Below are 16,797 nucleotides of genomic sequence, written 5' to 3' on the forward strand. Positions count from 1 at the left end.
AGCTTGGTAATGCACTCAGCCTAACTCTGAACACTAAAATAAACAAGACTATTTTAGTACTCTGCATAAACTCACCAAGCACTTCAAATGCTTCTCACAAAATATATATATAATAATGATGATAATAATAATAATAATAATAATAATTCTACAGCAATTAAAGCAGTATGTCAAACTAGCTCCACACAGGACCAACTAACTACTCCTGATTAACACCACTTAATAGCTTACTCATTAACTGGGATTTCATGTACACTGAATTGCTGCCTGTAACCTTTCTTATAAACCTTATTCTCTTGTTGTAGACACATTCCTGCTTCCAATCTTCTGTAAATAAAACTACTTGCACTGTTTTATCCTTCCTGTCTTATTAGATCCAAAGTCTCGACAGCTTCTGCTGGTGTTAAACATGTTTGAGATTCTGAATGTTTCATTATATGGAGTAATGTCACGTGCGCGCGCACACACACACACACACACACACACACACACACACATATATCTGTGTGTGTGTGTGTGTGTGTGTGTGTGTGTGTGTGTGTGTGTGTGTGTGTGTCGCGCGCGACTGTACTATGAAACATGAGCTTATAGACAGAAGGAGTTGGCAGTCAAACTGGATCAGGTTTTATGACTAGGTTACTTACAGCTAAACTTGGCAGAGGTAAGCCAGTAAAAAGAGCATGCCTTGACTTAAGTATTTGATGTAGGGGTACACTGGAGGCTGGTAGGAAAACTTGAGGGGTTGTGGCACACACCTCCCTCTCACTTCTATATTCGTCTGGCGCATCCGCAGTCAAAACGTCCTCTGGAATTCAAATTCCCGGTAGGCGCGCGAAAGATGAAGACATAAATTGACACAGAAGACAAAAACAGGTCGTAAACACCTGTTGCGTCTGTGCGACTGAACGAGATGCAAAGGGCGTTCTTAAAGAGGAATGCCCTTAAAAAAAAACAAAAAAAAGTTTTTTTTTTTGTTTTTTGTTTTTTTTTTTTTTTAAATTAAAATAAAATTAATTTCTCAGCCAGCCAGTTCCAGGGGGGTGCAAGTGCACCCCCTTGCACCTGCTTGCGGGCGCCCTTCAATGCCATCTAGTTCTATGGATATCTTTTAAAAAATCAGTAAGAGACATAGGTTCATATGTTCCTAGGAGACTATTAGGTAGTGGCTCAAGAGCCATTACAAGCCTAGCCATTATTACCAGAATTTTAACTGATTTTTGGTTCCAAAGGACTAGAGGAAGGCTTAAGTTTGTGCCTATGCCTTTGAGTATTTTACAAACTGCCCCTGTCCATAAGGGACATGGGTGCCACCCCAGGAGTGAATTTATAATTCCCCATCCATTGATCCAAACTGCATTTGAAAAGGATCAGGGAAGGGCTCTGTTTTATATGAATTGGAAGCCTGTTACAAAGAAAAGGCAATCTCTGAGACACGTATCTGTCTCTCCAGCTTGCTGTGTTCATGTTACAGACCAGGTTTAGATCTTTAGATCAGTGGCTGTCATTCAGTTTGTCTTGCAAATGTACAACAGTTCCATCAGGGCTGGATTTGAGAGTCCTTTAAAGGTTAGGAATAGCTCATCCCTTAATACTCAGTAGGAGACAGAGTAAAGGGATAAGGACTTTAGTCACTCAACATAAGACATGTTGTCTACACCCTCTATTTTTTATAAGGAACCTCTGAGGCCGCTCCAGTTGTTGCAAGTTCCTGGTCAAGTACATGCCAAAAGGTGCATTGTATTCAATTATTGGACTGATGAGGGCCTAGTATAGAGGGACTATAAAAAGCGAAATTCTAACTGAATAATGCCTAAAAAGCGAATTTCTAACTGATCTGTGCTTCAAAAGGTTTAAATTGCATTTGCCTTCTGCTTTTTACAGTTTTTGCACTTGTTTTATATCAATTTGTCGTTTTTGTATTGTATAACTGTTGTAGGCTACAGACTAAAGTGCGCTAGCCTGTTTATAGCATTTACAATGTTTTCTGTGTGTTTTTCTGCTGTTTCCTAAAAAAAGAAAAAAATTCTCTTTTACCACCTTTGCTGAACTAGATTAGTCCAGATTTCAGGTTTTTGCTGAATTCCAGACTGTGGTATAGTTTCCTGTGTTGCCCATATCCTTACTTGGATAGGAGGAAGCTTCTCTGTTCACCAGTGAGAGTGGGGAGCTTTGAGAAGCCTATCTGTCCCTGGAGTAGTGGTCTCAGCCCTGAAACTAGTAGCTTATTGGCCGCTCTGGGTCAATTCCTATCTCTTTCAGTTTCCCTGCTTTAGAACCCGCATTTGTGCAGTTTTGCATGATTTTGCGCATAGCGCAGCATCGGGCAGCGCCGCTTAAACGGGTTTAAATTATTCCCGGCTCCACAAAGTCTGCTCTTCACTTTTTCCCGTAGAACTGTTCTAAATCTCAAAGTAAGCACTCTATTTTCATTCTAAAGCCCTGCAGTTGCTCGTATAAGTGATCTTATAAGTAAGCACTAATAAACTAAAGCACTACACCCTCTTATACTCCCTTTAAGTACTTGGCTCCCTATTGGTCCTTTTTGATCAGTCAAAAAGTAGTTCCTTATACTATTCTGGCATGCCCAAAAGTCAGTTTCGGGTTTACTCTCCAGTCCAGCTGGTGAATCTGGGAATCTTGAGGCAATGTTACAACTGCCTTATGTACACAGACCACCCTCTCCTCTTCCCAACAAGCTCAAATATATGTGAGAGATGCAACTATATAGCCAAACTGGAGGCTGAGCTCTCTCAACCCAATACTGGCACAGTCAGTCAGGAGGAGAAGGTAACCACACACACCACAAATCCAGTCTCACATAGACCTATCGCAACAGAAAACCAAACACATAAACACACAAAAACATACTCGGAGGCTCTAAATAAAAATCTGCCCAAGCAGCAGAGACCTCCAAAGCAGACATCCAAGCAACCGCTACCCCACAACAATACCCACGTATCACATAGTTCACAAAGTCAGTGTGCCACACAGTCACAGCCCTTAAGGCTAAACAACACACCTAATACACTTGTAATAGGTGACTCTATTGTCAGACACACTGACGTCCCACTCACCAGGCTGAACAAGGAGAAGGTCACTGTAAGCTGCCTGTCAGGTGCCAGGATCCGCCACATAACACAAGCACTCAGGTCACTCCAAAGCAAGTACAAATATGACTCCGTCATTGTCCATGCTGGTGTGAATGACCTGAGACGTACCTCCCTGGACTACATGAAAAGAGACATAGAGGAGCTCTCTGATCATGTAGCCCAGGCCGGTATGACCCTGACCTTGAGTAGCATCTTACCCTCACCAAGAATGATGCCACAGTATAAAGACAAAATGATCAATTTTAACAATTGGCTAAAGTATTGGTGTCATTCAAAGGGGATCCAGTATCTGTCAGCCTGGGATGACATGCTCGACAAGCCACGTTGCTTCGCTAGGGACAGCTTGCACCTGTCACCCCTGGCCTTTCAAATACTGGCTAAGGCTCTTGCCACCCCCATAGTGCCTTTTTTAGGCAAGGCTCAAAAGACAAACCCACCTCCATAGACAACACAAAGAAAAAGAAACTAAGGGTAATGCTGCTCAATGCCAGAAGTCTAAACCTCAAGATGCACACACTCGAGGCTCTCCTCAGTATGGAGAATATCGATATCTGTGCAGTAACAGAAATCTGGTTCAAGGCTCCCGAGAGCACCCCAGTACTACCAGATTATACCTCATACCATGCTTTTCGGCCCCAAAACTTGGACCGAACCACAAAAGGAGGGGGAGTATCCATATTCATCAAAGATACCCACACCTCCAGGTTAGTGGCACTGCATGAAGCATCGGAGACCATCCATGTGCAACTAACAGTGGGCAAAACTGCCTTTCAGTTTGTAGCCTGCTACAGACCACCCTCCCAAACTCAGGAACCCCACTCGGCTTTCCTGAGAACACTGGAGAATATGAAGGTCTCTCCAAACACCATTATATTGGGTGACTTCAACTACCCAAACATAGACTGGGAGCACTACTCAAGCCCCAACACCCTCACCCAACGGTTCCTAGAATTTATAAACTCAAATGCTATGGAACAACTGGTCACCACTCCCACAAGAGGGGAAAACATATTGGACCTGATCATCACCAACATGTTCCATACCAGAGGTATACCCCTCATTGGTAAGATCTGACCATAAATTAATCTCACTGGACATCCATATCCCATCCCCACCCCCAGCCAAGGAAACCACGGTGAAGAACTTCTCAAAAACAAACTTCACACTTCTCAAAACCGAGGTGGAATCCTTCAAAGCCGCCGGGCCAGTGGAAAATACGGCCCAAACCGCAGAATCCTTTACAAACGCTTTCTATGGACACCTACAGGAATGCATGGATCGTGCTATCCCAAATAAAACCAAGACTCATTCCTCCAAAGGCAGGAGACCTGTCTGGTGGACCCCAGCCATAAATAAGCTATACAACAGAAGGAGGAAGCTACTACATGATAGAGCAATATCCCAAAAAGGGAAGGCATCTCTGATCAGTACTAGCAAGAAACTACGATCCCTCATAAAATCATCTAAGGCCAGCTTCGAAAGAAAAATTGCACAAGATGCTAAAGATAATCACAAGGTCTTCTTTAGTTATGTCAGGAACCTGGGCGGCAACTCCCAGATATGCTCTGAGTTAGTTCAAAATGACAAAAAATACACTGAACTCACAGACATTGCCAACATCCTGGCAGACAGGTTCAGTGCAAACTTCTCCCCCCTTCCCCCCCCCCCCCCAAAAGAGCAAATGTCTATCCCAACAGAGTGTAGCCTCCCTGACATCACAGATGCACAGGTGAGAGCTGCCCTCTCCAAAGCAAAAAACACGGCATCAATGGGACCGGACGGTGTCCCTGGCTGCGTCTTACATGAACTCCAAAAAGAACTGAACCCTCACATAAAGTCACTGTTCAATCTCAGCCTTACTACAGGATATGTATCCAAGGAATGGCGTACAGCAACAGTGGTCCCACTCCACAAAGGTGGTGCCACAACGGACCCCAGAAACTATCGCCCTATAAGCCTGACTAGCCTGGTCTGCAAAGCTATGGAGCGTATCATCATGAAACTCATAAACAAAGACATTGGGAACCTCCAAACACTGGATCCTACCCAATTCGGCTTTGTTAAGGGCAGATCTTGCCTCTTGAACCTGGTCAACTTCTTTGAAACAGTCACCAAGGCCATAGATGAAGGGAAGGTAGTCCACACAACCTACCTGGACCTCGCAAAAGCCTTCAACACAATACCCCACTCAGGCATCATAAATAAGCCCACCAGCTTAAATATCAACCCCTATGTCACAAGATGGGTTGCAAACTGGCTCAGGGATAGAACCCACATGGTCAGAATTGCAGGTGCCATGTCAGACTCTAAACCAGTTACAAGTCGTGTCCCACAAGGCTCAGTCCTGGGACCTCTCTTGGTCGGTATATATTTCTCTGGGGTACAGGCTAACATGGGAGGACTATGGCTCACCAAGTTCGCAGATGACTGCAAACTGGGTGCCATAATCGACTCGCTGACTGAGACAAGCATCCTCCAAAAGGGTCTCACAGAGACGGATAACTGGTGCCAGAGCCATGGCCTAAAGCTAAATGCCAAAAAGTGCATAGTCATCCCCTTTGGGAAAAACAAAGTGCCCACAAATTACCACATAGGTGGTAATCCATTAAGTACGGAAGAAGTAATTAGGGATTTGGGGACCCAAGTAGATAGCAATCTCTCCTTTGACAATCATATTGCCAAAGTGGTTAGAAATACCTTCTATATAGCCCACCTTATCACAAAAGGGTTTCACATCTAGATCAAGAGAGGTCATTGTGCCCCTCTACTCATCACTCATTAGGCCCATAATTGAATACAATGCCCCATTTGGCATGTACCTTACCTGACACCTGCAGCAACTGGAAAGACCCCAAAAGTACCTCACCAAGAGGATCAAGGGACTCAAACAGATGCCCTACGCAGTTAGGCTAAAGAAACTCCAACTCTACTCAGTTGCTTACCACCTACTCAGAGGCGATCTGTGCCTGACATATAAAGCCATGTCCAACCCAGAATTAATGGACATGCTCCACCTCAGGAAATCCAAATCCCTTAGAGCTACACGCTCCAGGGACTTAAACCTCAGCACAGAAATAAATAGGACATGCTGGAGGGACAGATTCATATCCCAGAGGCTCCCCTCACTCTGGAACAAAATCCCAATCCATGTTAGGCAGAGTCCCTCAATGACTTCAAGAGTAATCTTGACGAGTGAATGGGAGATCGTAGGTTTACCCCGGGATCTCTTCTGTGTCCCTACTAGACAGAGGCACAGTAAACTAACCTCAAAAGGGCTATCTTCTATGACCTACTATACAGAGGCACAGTCAACTAATCTAAAAGGGTGGCGAAAGCCAAACACACTCTGGCTAGGCTTATAAATGCCCTAGGGCAGATAGCCTAGTATCAACCTATGAACCTATGAACTTCTTTGGATCTAGATGACATGCCTTTACTTACAAGCTGTGCCACATAGAAGGACTTCCTCATCACTGTGGATGCATGGCAGTCAAAATTCAGGCTACTAGCTATGTCTCACCTCTGAGTCCACTCCCATTAAAATTGTAATTTGCGAGGGTATTTGACTTCCCAAGGTGTATGATTATGCATTGTTTTGCATTTAGTTTTAGGCCGTGTCTCTGGCACCAATCATTTGTCTGAATTAGAACCTTCTGAAGGATATCTACATCATTGGGGGATTCAGTGATTTCCTGCAACTTGCAGTCATCGCAAACGTAGTCAGCCAAAGGCCTTCTGCATTAGCCTTGACTTTAGAGAAGTATATTCCAAAGAGGAGCAGTCCCAACACTGAGTTCTATGTTACATCACTAGCAACTAGCCTCTTGCTGGATCTGGATTCTCCCACTCTAGCAACATGCATCCTGTCCATGAGCCATTTGGCTATACATCTGGTGACATAGGGGTTTATACCCAGCTTTGTGAGTTTATCTATAATACCAGAGTGGGGAATTGTGTCAAATGCCTTAGCCAGGTCAAGGTAGGCAGCAGATCCTGTTTTTCCCTCACCTACGGCCCCAGTGACTTTCTCAAAGTAGTCCATCAGATTCAGCAGGCATAACCTGCCCTTAACAAAGCCAAACTGGTTTGGGCACAGTGTTTGGAGGTTTCCTGTGTCATTATTTATCAGGTCCATGATTATTATTTCCATGGCTTTGCATATAAGACTAGATAAAGTTATGGGTCCGTAATATCCTGGGTGTGTTGATGGTCCCCATTTTATGCAGCGGGATGAATGTTGCTGTCCTCCACTCTGCAAGGACAAAGCATGTCTGGAGGCTGTGGTTAAATAGAGATCCCAGTGGGCCTATTAGGCCCTGTTTCAAGTTATTTAAGAGGCATCCTGCAATATTGTCAGGACCCATCAAAGCCATGTTTTTAGCTTTAGACAGTGCAATGGTGACCTGTTATTTTGTGATGACTGGTAGAGGAATGGTAGAGGGTATTTCTTGGAGGGAGTAACCAGATGTGATTGGGAGGTGACATTTCTGCTGATTTTATTGGACAGCAGATGTGCTGTATCTTCTGGCTGGGTATAAGTGATGCCATTGTTGGGTGTTGCCCTTAAGCTTACAGAGACACAACTGAAAAATGCCTCATGATTATCTTTAGCTTGAGAGGCAGTTTTTGCCTCAAATTTTGCTTTTCAAGAACTGACTAGTCCCCTGATTTGCTTGTTAGACTATTGAGGGAGTTTTTCATCTGCTTGTTAGACTATTGAGGGGGGGTTTGCTCTGTTGTGTACATTCTCTCTTACTTGTAGATAAGATTTTCTTTCTTTTGTTGTACAACCCATTTATATCAGGGGTCCACCACTGTGGCTTGTTTTTGCTGTTTGTCCTAGGCTTGTTTTGGTCTGGTACTGATGTTTCTATGCTGTTGCTTATATTGTCATACAAGGCTTTTGTGTACATCTTTACATAGGCTTCTGTGTGTTCTGGATTTGGGGGAGCTTGGAAATTAGCTATACTGTCAATTCATTGGAGGCAGTTTGTCTTAGAAAAGTGCTTAAAGGTTTTGTGGTTAGTTTAGGGTTCTAGTTTTCTATTTATTTCAAGGGAGACCGCTTTGTGATCTGATCTACCCAGTGAGGACATTACACTTGGTGAGGGGGGCAGCAAAGCTTTCCCATATTTGTGAATGCCAAGTCTAGGATATTTGTACCCCTAGTAGGAGTGCAGACAAGCTGCTCCAGGGCATTTGCATTGACAAAGTCTATAAATCTTTGAGCCAGCATGTTATTTGTCATGTATGCTTCCCAGTTAATGCAGAGGTAGTTGAAATCACCCACAAGTATGGTAGAGGTAGGCGAAATCAACTACGGGTATGGTATTGGGCTGAATGGTGAGTGATTCTAGTAAATTTGGGTATGAGATATGTTTTTTTTGGTTCATGTTGGGGGACCTGTAGCTAAGAAGGATAAGATAAGGGTTTTGTCTTATGGTTAGTTGGACATGGCGTAATTCAAGCATGTCATATTGTTTAACTAGATTGAGGTGTGCTTATCATTTATGTACATAGATACACCTCCACCTTTTGTTCTTTTGTGTGCAGTGGGGTGGTTGGAATGTGTGAAAGACATTATAGCTTTGCACTGCTGGGGTGCTGTCCATGGCTTTGAACCATGTCTCAATAACTGCACAGATGTCAGTATTTTCCAGGGTGAGAAGTGCTTCCACAGAGTGTAGTTTCTTGCTGAGACTCTTAACACTGAACAGTAATACCTTTAGCTTTACCTAGGTAGATTTTGCTATGTTGAAAGGATGGTCTGTTTGGTAATGCCTAAAAAAAGGTGCTAAAGGGGTTGTTAATGTTTTGGCCAATATTCGAAAGCCTAGTGGCAAGAGGTGAAGGCCATCCATGGCAAAGCAGAGTGGTCTATCAATCATGTTCTCCCAGGCTGACAAATATTGGACCCCTTTGAAATGACACCAGTAGCTAAGTAAATTATTAAAGTCGATAATTTTCTGTTGGTATTGTGGCATCATCATTGGAGACGGTAGAATGCTGTTCAATGCTATTTACATATTCTGAGAGCTCAATCATATCTCTATTCATATAGTTCAGGGATATACATCTCAGGTCATTTACATCCACATGGATTATGACTGAGTCATACTGGTACCCGGGGTTTATTGACCTGAGTGCTTGCATGATCTGATGAATTCTGGCTCTGGAAACGTAACTAACTGTAACCTTCTCCTTATCCAGTATGGTGAGAGGGACATCAGTGTATCTCACAATGGAGTCTGATATGACCAAAATATTGTGTTGTGGGGTGGGGTCTACTTTATATTATTGAAATTATACTTCTATGAAATTTAAAACCATGAGACAACTACACCGAAAACCTACTTTAATGAACAGTCAGATCAGTGGAATTTTACTTAAGGAAGGAACCAGTTGGCCAACACTACAAAATAAACAAACTGAAGCATATCAAACCCACCCAGTGGGGGCCTTCACCCCCCCCCCCACGTGGGAGGCTGTGCCCTCCCCGCTACTAAATATATCAATTCTGAGATCGCACTGTAGTGGGGAAGAGGGCAAATTTCCCCATGTTGGGCAACTGGTTCTTTTCCCGAAGTAAACTTCTGGGGATCTGACTGTTTATTAAAGTAGATTTTCAGCTTTGTCATCTTGTGGCTTTATATTTCGGATAAGTGTAATTTTGATAATGGAAAGGAGACCTGTGTGGAGTTATGTCTTACAAGCTTAGTAGATGAGACACTATGAGATGTAGTTTTATGTGCTGTGATGGGAGGTGTCTTGTTTGTGTGCATGAGTAGTGTCTGAGGAATGCATCTGGGAGGCTTTTGAGGTTTATGTTAGCTACATGTGAGCACCTCCCCATATGTGGGGCTATGTGTCTGGTCCTTAGTAAGTCCAGTGAATGGTGTGTGTGTGTGTGTGTGTGTGTGTGTGTGTGTGTGTGTGTGTGTGTGTGTGTGTGTGTGTGTGTGTGTGTGTGTGTGTGTGTGTGTGTGTGTGTGCGTGTGTGTGTGTGTGTGTGTGTGCGTGTGAGACTGACAACCTGTTTGGCATTTTTTGAGTCTGTCTGTATGTGAGAGTCTTGTCTCCAGTGACATTGTGTAAGTACATCTCTCGCATACTGTACTCATTTTAGAATTAAATTGGTTGTCAGTGAAAATGAGGCAATTGCTACATTGCCTCAGGATGCCCATGTCCACCAAGCTAGATGCAGAGATAACAGGAGAGTGACTCTCCATGTTTACAGGTCCTTAATATGTGTTTTACAAGGGAATAGAATGTGGGGTATTTGCAATGGGATGACGGATGGGTGCTTACATAGTATAATCTTCAGCTGTCCTATATGGTGATGTTGCCCGTGCCCAAACCAGTTGCTCATTGAGCAGTGATAGTTCTGAGTGCTGTAACAGGTTCATAGGTGTTTACTAGGCTAACAAGCACAAGGGCCTTTTTTAGCCTAGCCATGCATCCCAAATCTCTTATAAGTTCTGATACCCTTGATAAGTGTAAGCATTGGCCTTGGAGATGAAACATTTACAGGTTACCTGCCACCATTAGAGACATAGGTACCAAACCAAGGACAAATTTCCGGTTTCCCATCCAATTGCCCAAGTTGCACTTAAATTGGGTTAGGAAGAAACTTTGCTTCACATGGATGGGGAGCCAGTTCCACAGATGGGGTAGACTTTGGGATACATATCTATCTCTCCAGCAGGCCCTTTTTATATCACAAGCAAGGTTTAAGTCTTTAGAACAGGTAATTCTGGTACTGTTTGTTTTGTGAATATGCAGGAGGTCCATCAGAGTAGGGTCTGACAATGCCCTGTATGCCATGCATAGATCTCCCCTCAAAACCTGTAGGAGACAGAATACAGGGATAGGGCCTTGAGGCAGTCTGCATAGGACATTTTACGTATGTCGTGTATTCTTTTAGAATGGAGCCTCTGTGGACGTTCAAGTTGTTGGATATGCCTGGTAAGGTACATACTAAAGATATGGGTCTGATGAATGCCGAATACAGTGGAACAATGGCTTCCTTGGACTTAGATGCCATACCTTTGTAATCTACAGCTAACTAAATGTGGCAGTGCTGCTCAGTGCACAAACTAGTTGCTGCTTGAGATGCGTGGGACTATGGAAAATATCAGAGGTAGTTTTTATAGGGAAAAGTACAACTTCTAGTGATACAGGATACCACTACCCTTTGCTGCATAAGGAGCAGCTTAGGGAAAATGTGAGGCTTATAGACAAGCAGAAAAAAGTAAGTTTTAAAGGAAGTATACCCACAGGTCAATCAGGTATGCACACAATAAACAGAACAGCACTTACAGCAATGGAAAACTGTAACTTAAAACTCTAAGCAAGTTCAGGAAAAAAACAAGGAATAACACAGAAATCTTTGAGAATGCAATGAAAAGAAGCAATACAAGTGCAAAATAATACTTAATTTCATTTTTCTTGCCAAGGATGGCTTCAGATGCAAGCAAAATCTCTCAAACTCCCTGGCGTTGTCGCCAAATGATGAGCAGCTCTGAATACCAGAGTCAAGACTCACGCAAATGCAAGGCTTATATACAAGCAGAAAAAAGTAAGTTTTAAAGTAGGTATGCCTACAGGCCAATCAGGTAAACACACAATAAGCTTTCCACTAGCAGTCCCCTCTCTTGCCACAAGAGTGCAGAGTTTGACCCCTTAATATAAAATGACTGGTCTGAAGTTCAAGTGTCAGGAAACCACAAAATACAGATGCCCAAAAGTACTGAAAACAGATGGTACAATGTATTTAGAGTACTACAACTGTAGAACAGTAAACCTTACAGCAAAGAAAAAATGCAACAAAGCCCTAAGCAAGTATAGGAAAAAACAATAAATGGTTCAGCTAAAGAGCAAAAAAAGTTATTGCAGAAAATCCCAGCTGCTTTTAAGAAGCCAGACAAACAGATACAACAACTTGTTGTACACAGTCAGCATGTGAGCCAAAATGGTTCAAATAGGCAATGCCATGCATCAGATCCATATGCATGAGTAAGAAATTCACATTGACCAAGAGCTCAACAGTTTGAGCTAGCAGACAGCACACATTAAATAAGGACATTTGATATAGCCTCTGTGGTTAGCTGTGTTTGGGTTGGTTTCCCATCATCAAAAAGACATTACAGGCATAGACACACAGACATACAAAGACACACACACACACACACACACACACACACACACACACACACACACACACACACACACACACACACACACTCACACTCACACACACAATCGCACAAATACATACACAAACTCGGCTTGGTTCACTTACTACAAAATCATTTTTCTTCTGTTTTTAAACTCAAACTGCATTGCCTAAGATAATAAAACTGTTAAAAACTTCAATTGAAAAGGCATTTTTTTTTTCACTTTATAGACATGTGTTGTTTGGATTTAGTTTAAACTTATTATTTTTTTTGTTTTTTTTTCCAGCACACTTTCTGATGCTTTAAATTTTGACTTAGTTATGTTTTTTTTTTTTTAATGTATTATATTTTATTTAATTTCAGGAGATGATCGCAGCATATCCAGTTCATCATCAGACACCAGCCACTCAGACACCAGTATTGGAAGCCGACTGACAATCTGGCCTGAACCTTCACTAGCCAGCACTTCTCTAGAGGGTCATGGACTGACAGCAACAAAGACTACGCATCCTGGTGATGAGATTTTATACCCTGAAGCAATGCGTGGATCAAGGCCACAACCAAAACCTCAGCGAACACGAAATCTACAAGAAATAGGCCGTCAGAGTTCTTCTGATAGTGGAATTGCCACAGGCAGCCACTCATCTTATTCTGGAAGCTTCTCTTCCTATGCTGGGAGCTTGGATATGTCACGTAGTGAGGAGTTTGGCTCATGGTTTAACTCACAGCTGAACATTGCTTCAGAACAGAATTTATGTACTTGCCAGCCCAGTGAGTCCCAAAGGGCCTCTACATATGAATATCAGGTTCCTAACTCTGTTCGGCATCTTTATGACACACCCAGGAGTGTATTACAGACTGCTGCTAAGGGTATCCCAGACAAGAGTTCAGATTCTGCTCAGTCAAAGGACCAGACCCTAGCACCTCAAGATATTAGTGAAATGAAAGTAGCAGCAGAGGAAATCCAAGGCAAAGGAAGACAAGTGTCAGCTTCACATGAAGGCACCAAAGACTCGAGTGATGAGACATATGTAGATTTTGTACCTCGGTGGCAAGTTATTGCAAAAGCACAATCCCAGACTGAAGAATCCCAGGGTACTAGCTTAGCACCACCTAGTGGAATATTAGCAGATACATGTGAAATATGTAGCCCTCAGCCTGGAATTACCAAATCACTTTTTTCAAGCTGCCCCATATGTGGAGGATTAAAGGTAAAGTATTCTGCCATGCATACAAACCCATATTAAATAATATATTTTTATTCATTTTGCAAGCCAGGGATATTCCTCTAACCTTGCTTGCAGTGGTAATCTGTCTCTAATAAGGCAGATGTATATCAGAAATTGCTGAACCTATTAAAATCAGAAGGGTAATATGTGGCTATAGTAATAATGTATCAATCAGAAATCTCAGGTTTCATTTCATACTCATGAGAATGATATAATGAAGTAAATCAAAACTTAGAGGATGCATATACACTAGGATGACATGGTATTAGAGAAAATTATTATATTTGGCAAACTATATAAGCCGCGGTAGTACAGCGGCAGCGTTGTTGCCTCACAGCAAGAGGTTCTCCTGTTCAATTCTCGGCTGGAGTGCCTTCTGTGTGGAGTCTGCATGTCCTCCCCACTGTTGAGTGGCCTCCTAAAGACATGCGTGAATGAGCATGCCTTTGCTGAAGGTTGGGCGCTGGGCTGGCAACTCGGCACCATAAAAATCAACTGCCAATCATTAGCAGACTGGAGTTCTGCTGTGGCAACCCCTAACTGGGAAAAGCCGAAAAGACAAACATTATATCTGGCAAACTGTGACAAAGAAAATGAAAACACTATCACATAAGATAATATTAGTTAAAATGGGCTGAGTGTTAGCATCCTGAATGCATATGGGATGTTTTTTATAGACATGTTGACATGCCTTTATATGCAACGGTTCAGAATCTGGAACAAATAGGTTCATAGGTTTATAGATGTGTACTAGGCTAATGGCCCTGGGGTCTTTACAAGCCTAGCCCATAGGATTACCCTGGCATCGTGCCACCCGACCTTAGTTCCCAGTGCCTCTGTCGAATAAAGCCACTGGAGTGATCCCTGGGGTGAATTTTATATTTCCCATCTACTCATCAAGATTTCTCTTGAAGAGAGTCAGTGAGGTGCTCTGCTTGACATGTACGGGAAGTCTGTTCCATAGCATGGGAAGTCTCTGGGTTATGAAGCTGTCCCTCCAGCGTGTTCTGTTGATTGTGGTAATGAGGTTGAGGTCTCTGGAGCGTGTGGTGCGGAGGGATTGGGATTTCTTTAGATATAGCATTTCTAACAGAGCTGGGTCAGACATGGCTTTGTAAGTCAAGCAGAGATTGCCTCTAAGTAGGCGATATGAGAATAGTTGGAGTTTTTTTAGTCTTTTAGTCTGTCCATATAGAACAAATGTTTAATGCCTAGGATCCTCTTTGTGAGGTACTTTTGCGGCCTCTCCAGTTGTTGCAGGTGTTTAGTGTGGTACATGCCAAATGGGGCATTGTACTCGATGATTGGCCTAATTAGGGAAGAGTAGAGGGAAACAATGACATATATATTCATTTGCTTCAGATCTATTGTTTTATGCAGCCATCGTTAGAACTACCAAGAGTATAACTGTTCATTTCTTAATTCAAAGTGAATATTTGTATAGAAATGCATTTTATTTGCTATCAACACCAAAATGTGGACAGACAGTGGCAGTCACTCACATCTGCATGCAACTTCCATAATATACAAATTAGCTTTACTGTAATAAATAAAGCAAAACTGCAGTAACTGTGAGTATGTTAATGTTTGGATCTCCTGGCTGACAGAAATGAGATGAGTGACAAGAGCATTACCATTTCAAAGGGCCTTCATCTTGCTCTTCGCTCAGTTGTAAGGCTAACATTAGTACAGCTAAAAACTGTGTTTGGCTGTAGTGTATCAGTCTAGGAAATGATTAAGTAACATACATTCAAGGGCAGAAGCACTCATTTCAAAGAAGGTTGTACAAGTAACAGGTCAGAACAGAGAGCAGCAGTGATGCCAGGCTTTTGTGAAGTCGACAGTGTTAATGGCTGTAGAGGACTGACTGATCAACTTGTTTATTTCAGTGGGTTTTTGCTATTAAGTGCTGAGTCAGTGGTTTCTGCCTCTCCAGTCCCTTCCGATATCTATATCCTTCCAAGCAAATTATGTCATGGTCTGACAGATGCATTGATGTGTTGAGGAAGGAATCACTCATTAATGAGGAGACCTGTGCCTATAAAGCGAACATGTATCATTCTTGACATGAAGTACATACATCATGACAATTTTATCATAAGTACACTACCTTGTAAACCATGCAAGTCAAAGAAGCCAACAGAGTAGCTCTAGCTTTCACTGCTGTTCAGGATCGCTGTACCTACAGCTTCCAGCACAGATTAGCTTTATAGCAAAAATGTCTTCCATTTGTCACCTAAAAATGGAGAGCAAACTACAAAACCACATCTAACACCTACTTGGTTACCCACTGATACTCAATTTAATTCTAGAACCTTGAATGCTGGGAGCAAAAAGGGTTGCTCAGCCACTATGACAACAACAGACTAGCAATATGCAGTAATGCAAACAGTACAATCAACCTACAGAGGCCTGATATCAGAAAAGAGGTGCAAAGAATGAAGAAAACTACAGGAAGATGAAAGACTGAATGAAAACAGTATGTGTAAAGGGGAATTGGGCATACTAAATATTAATTAAGAAGAAAGGGAGGGTGGCCTAATGGTTAAGGTGTTTGCCTTACAAACACAAGATGCAGGGTTTGATTCTCACGAGGGATAATTGGCGAGGCTTAAAATGGTTCGCAAGGGTTGTTAGCCTAGTACTAATCTATTAACCTATTAAGAAATCTTATCCTTGTGTAATCCTACATTTGTACAAGCATTGTTTTGTTTAATTTAACAAATCTTTTCTTCCCTTTGTAGCCTTGTGTTGCTCCTATTTTGTCCTCTTCATCTCTTGTTAATGTGGTCTCCAGTCTGCCTTGAACTGATTCACTGTTGAATCTAAGGTCATGGTGGTGTCACGGAATCATACCTCTCAACCTCTTAGTGCAAGAAATCTGGACAAAGCCATCAATAACAGTGGGACAAAGGCCCAAAAATAGGGACAATTTGTAAATATTGCTCTTACAAACTTAGAAGGTTGATAAAATAACAGGTTTTGCATTAGCATGAATTTTCTGAAGGATATGAAGTCTGAATCTCATATGTCTGTCATTATTTTCTAACTTCAGTCTTTAAAGATTTGCCACTAATTTGCCAGAATACCACAATTTTAGGAAAAACAGACCAAAAATATGAGGCAAAAATCTGGACATTCTGTCAAAATCTCTACAGTTGAGAGGTATGCGACACAATACAATGGATTTCACTCTGCAAATAGGGGACTTAATTGTCTCAAGGGAATAATTTTGTTATCATGGGTTTTGTTCAAGAGTGAAACTAGAAGGAATCAGGACTG

The 16,797-nt window shown here is 42.3% G+C and overlaps 1 protein-coding gene across 1 annotated transcript in view; it reads left to right on the forward strand.

Annotated features, from left to right (window-relative positions):
* Window positions 1–16,797, forward strand: part of DOK7 (docking protein 7) — a 949,191-nt gene that overhangs the window by 603,422 nt on the left and 328,972 nt on the right. The window contains exon 7 of the mRNA XM_044072729.1: window positions 12,650–13,497. Within this exon, the coding sequence (XP_043928664.1) occupies window positions 12,650–13,497 (848 nt within the window). The remainder of the gene's footprint in view (window positions 1–12,649; window positions 13,498–16,797) is intronic.

Source organism: Protopterus annectens, chromosome 5.part0 (genome assembly GCF_019279795.1).
Source record: "Protopterus annectens isolate FY-2018-M chromosome 5.part0, PAN1.0, whole genome shotgun sequence".
NCBI lineage: Eukaryota > Metazoa > Chordata > Ceratodontiformes > Protopteridae > Protopterus > Protopterus annectens.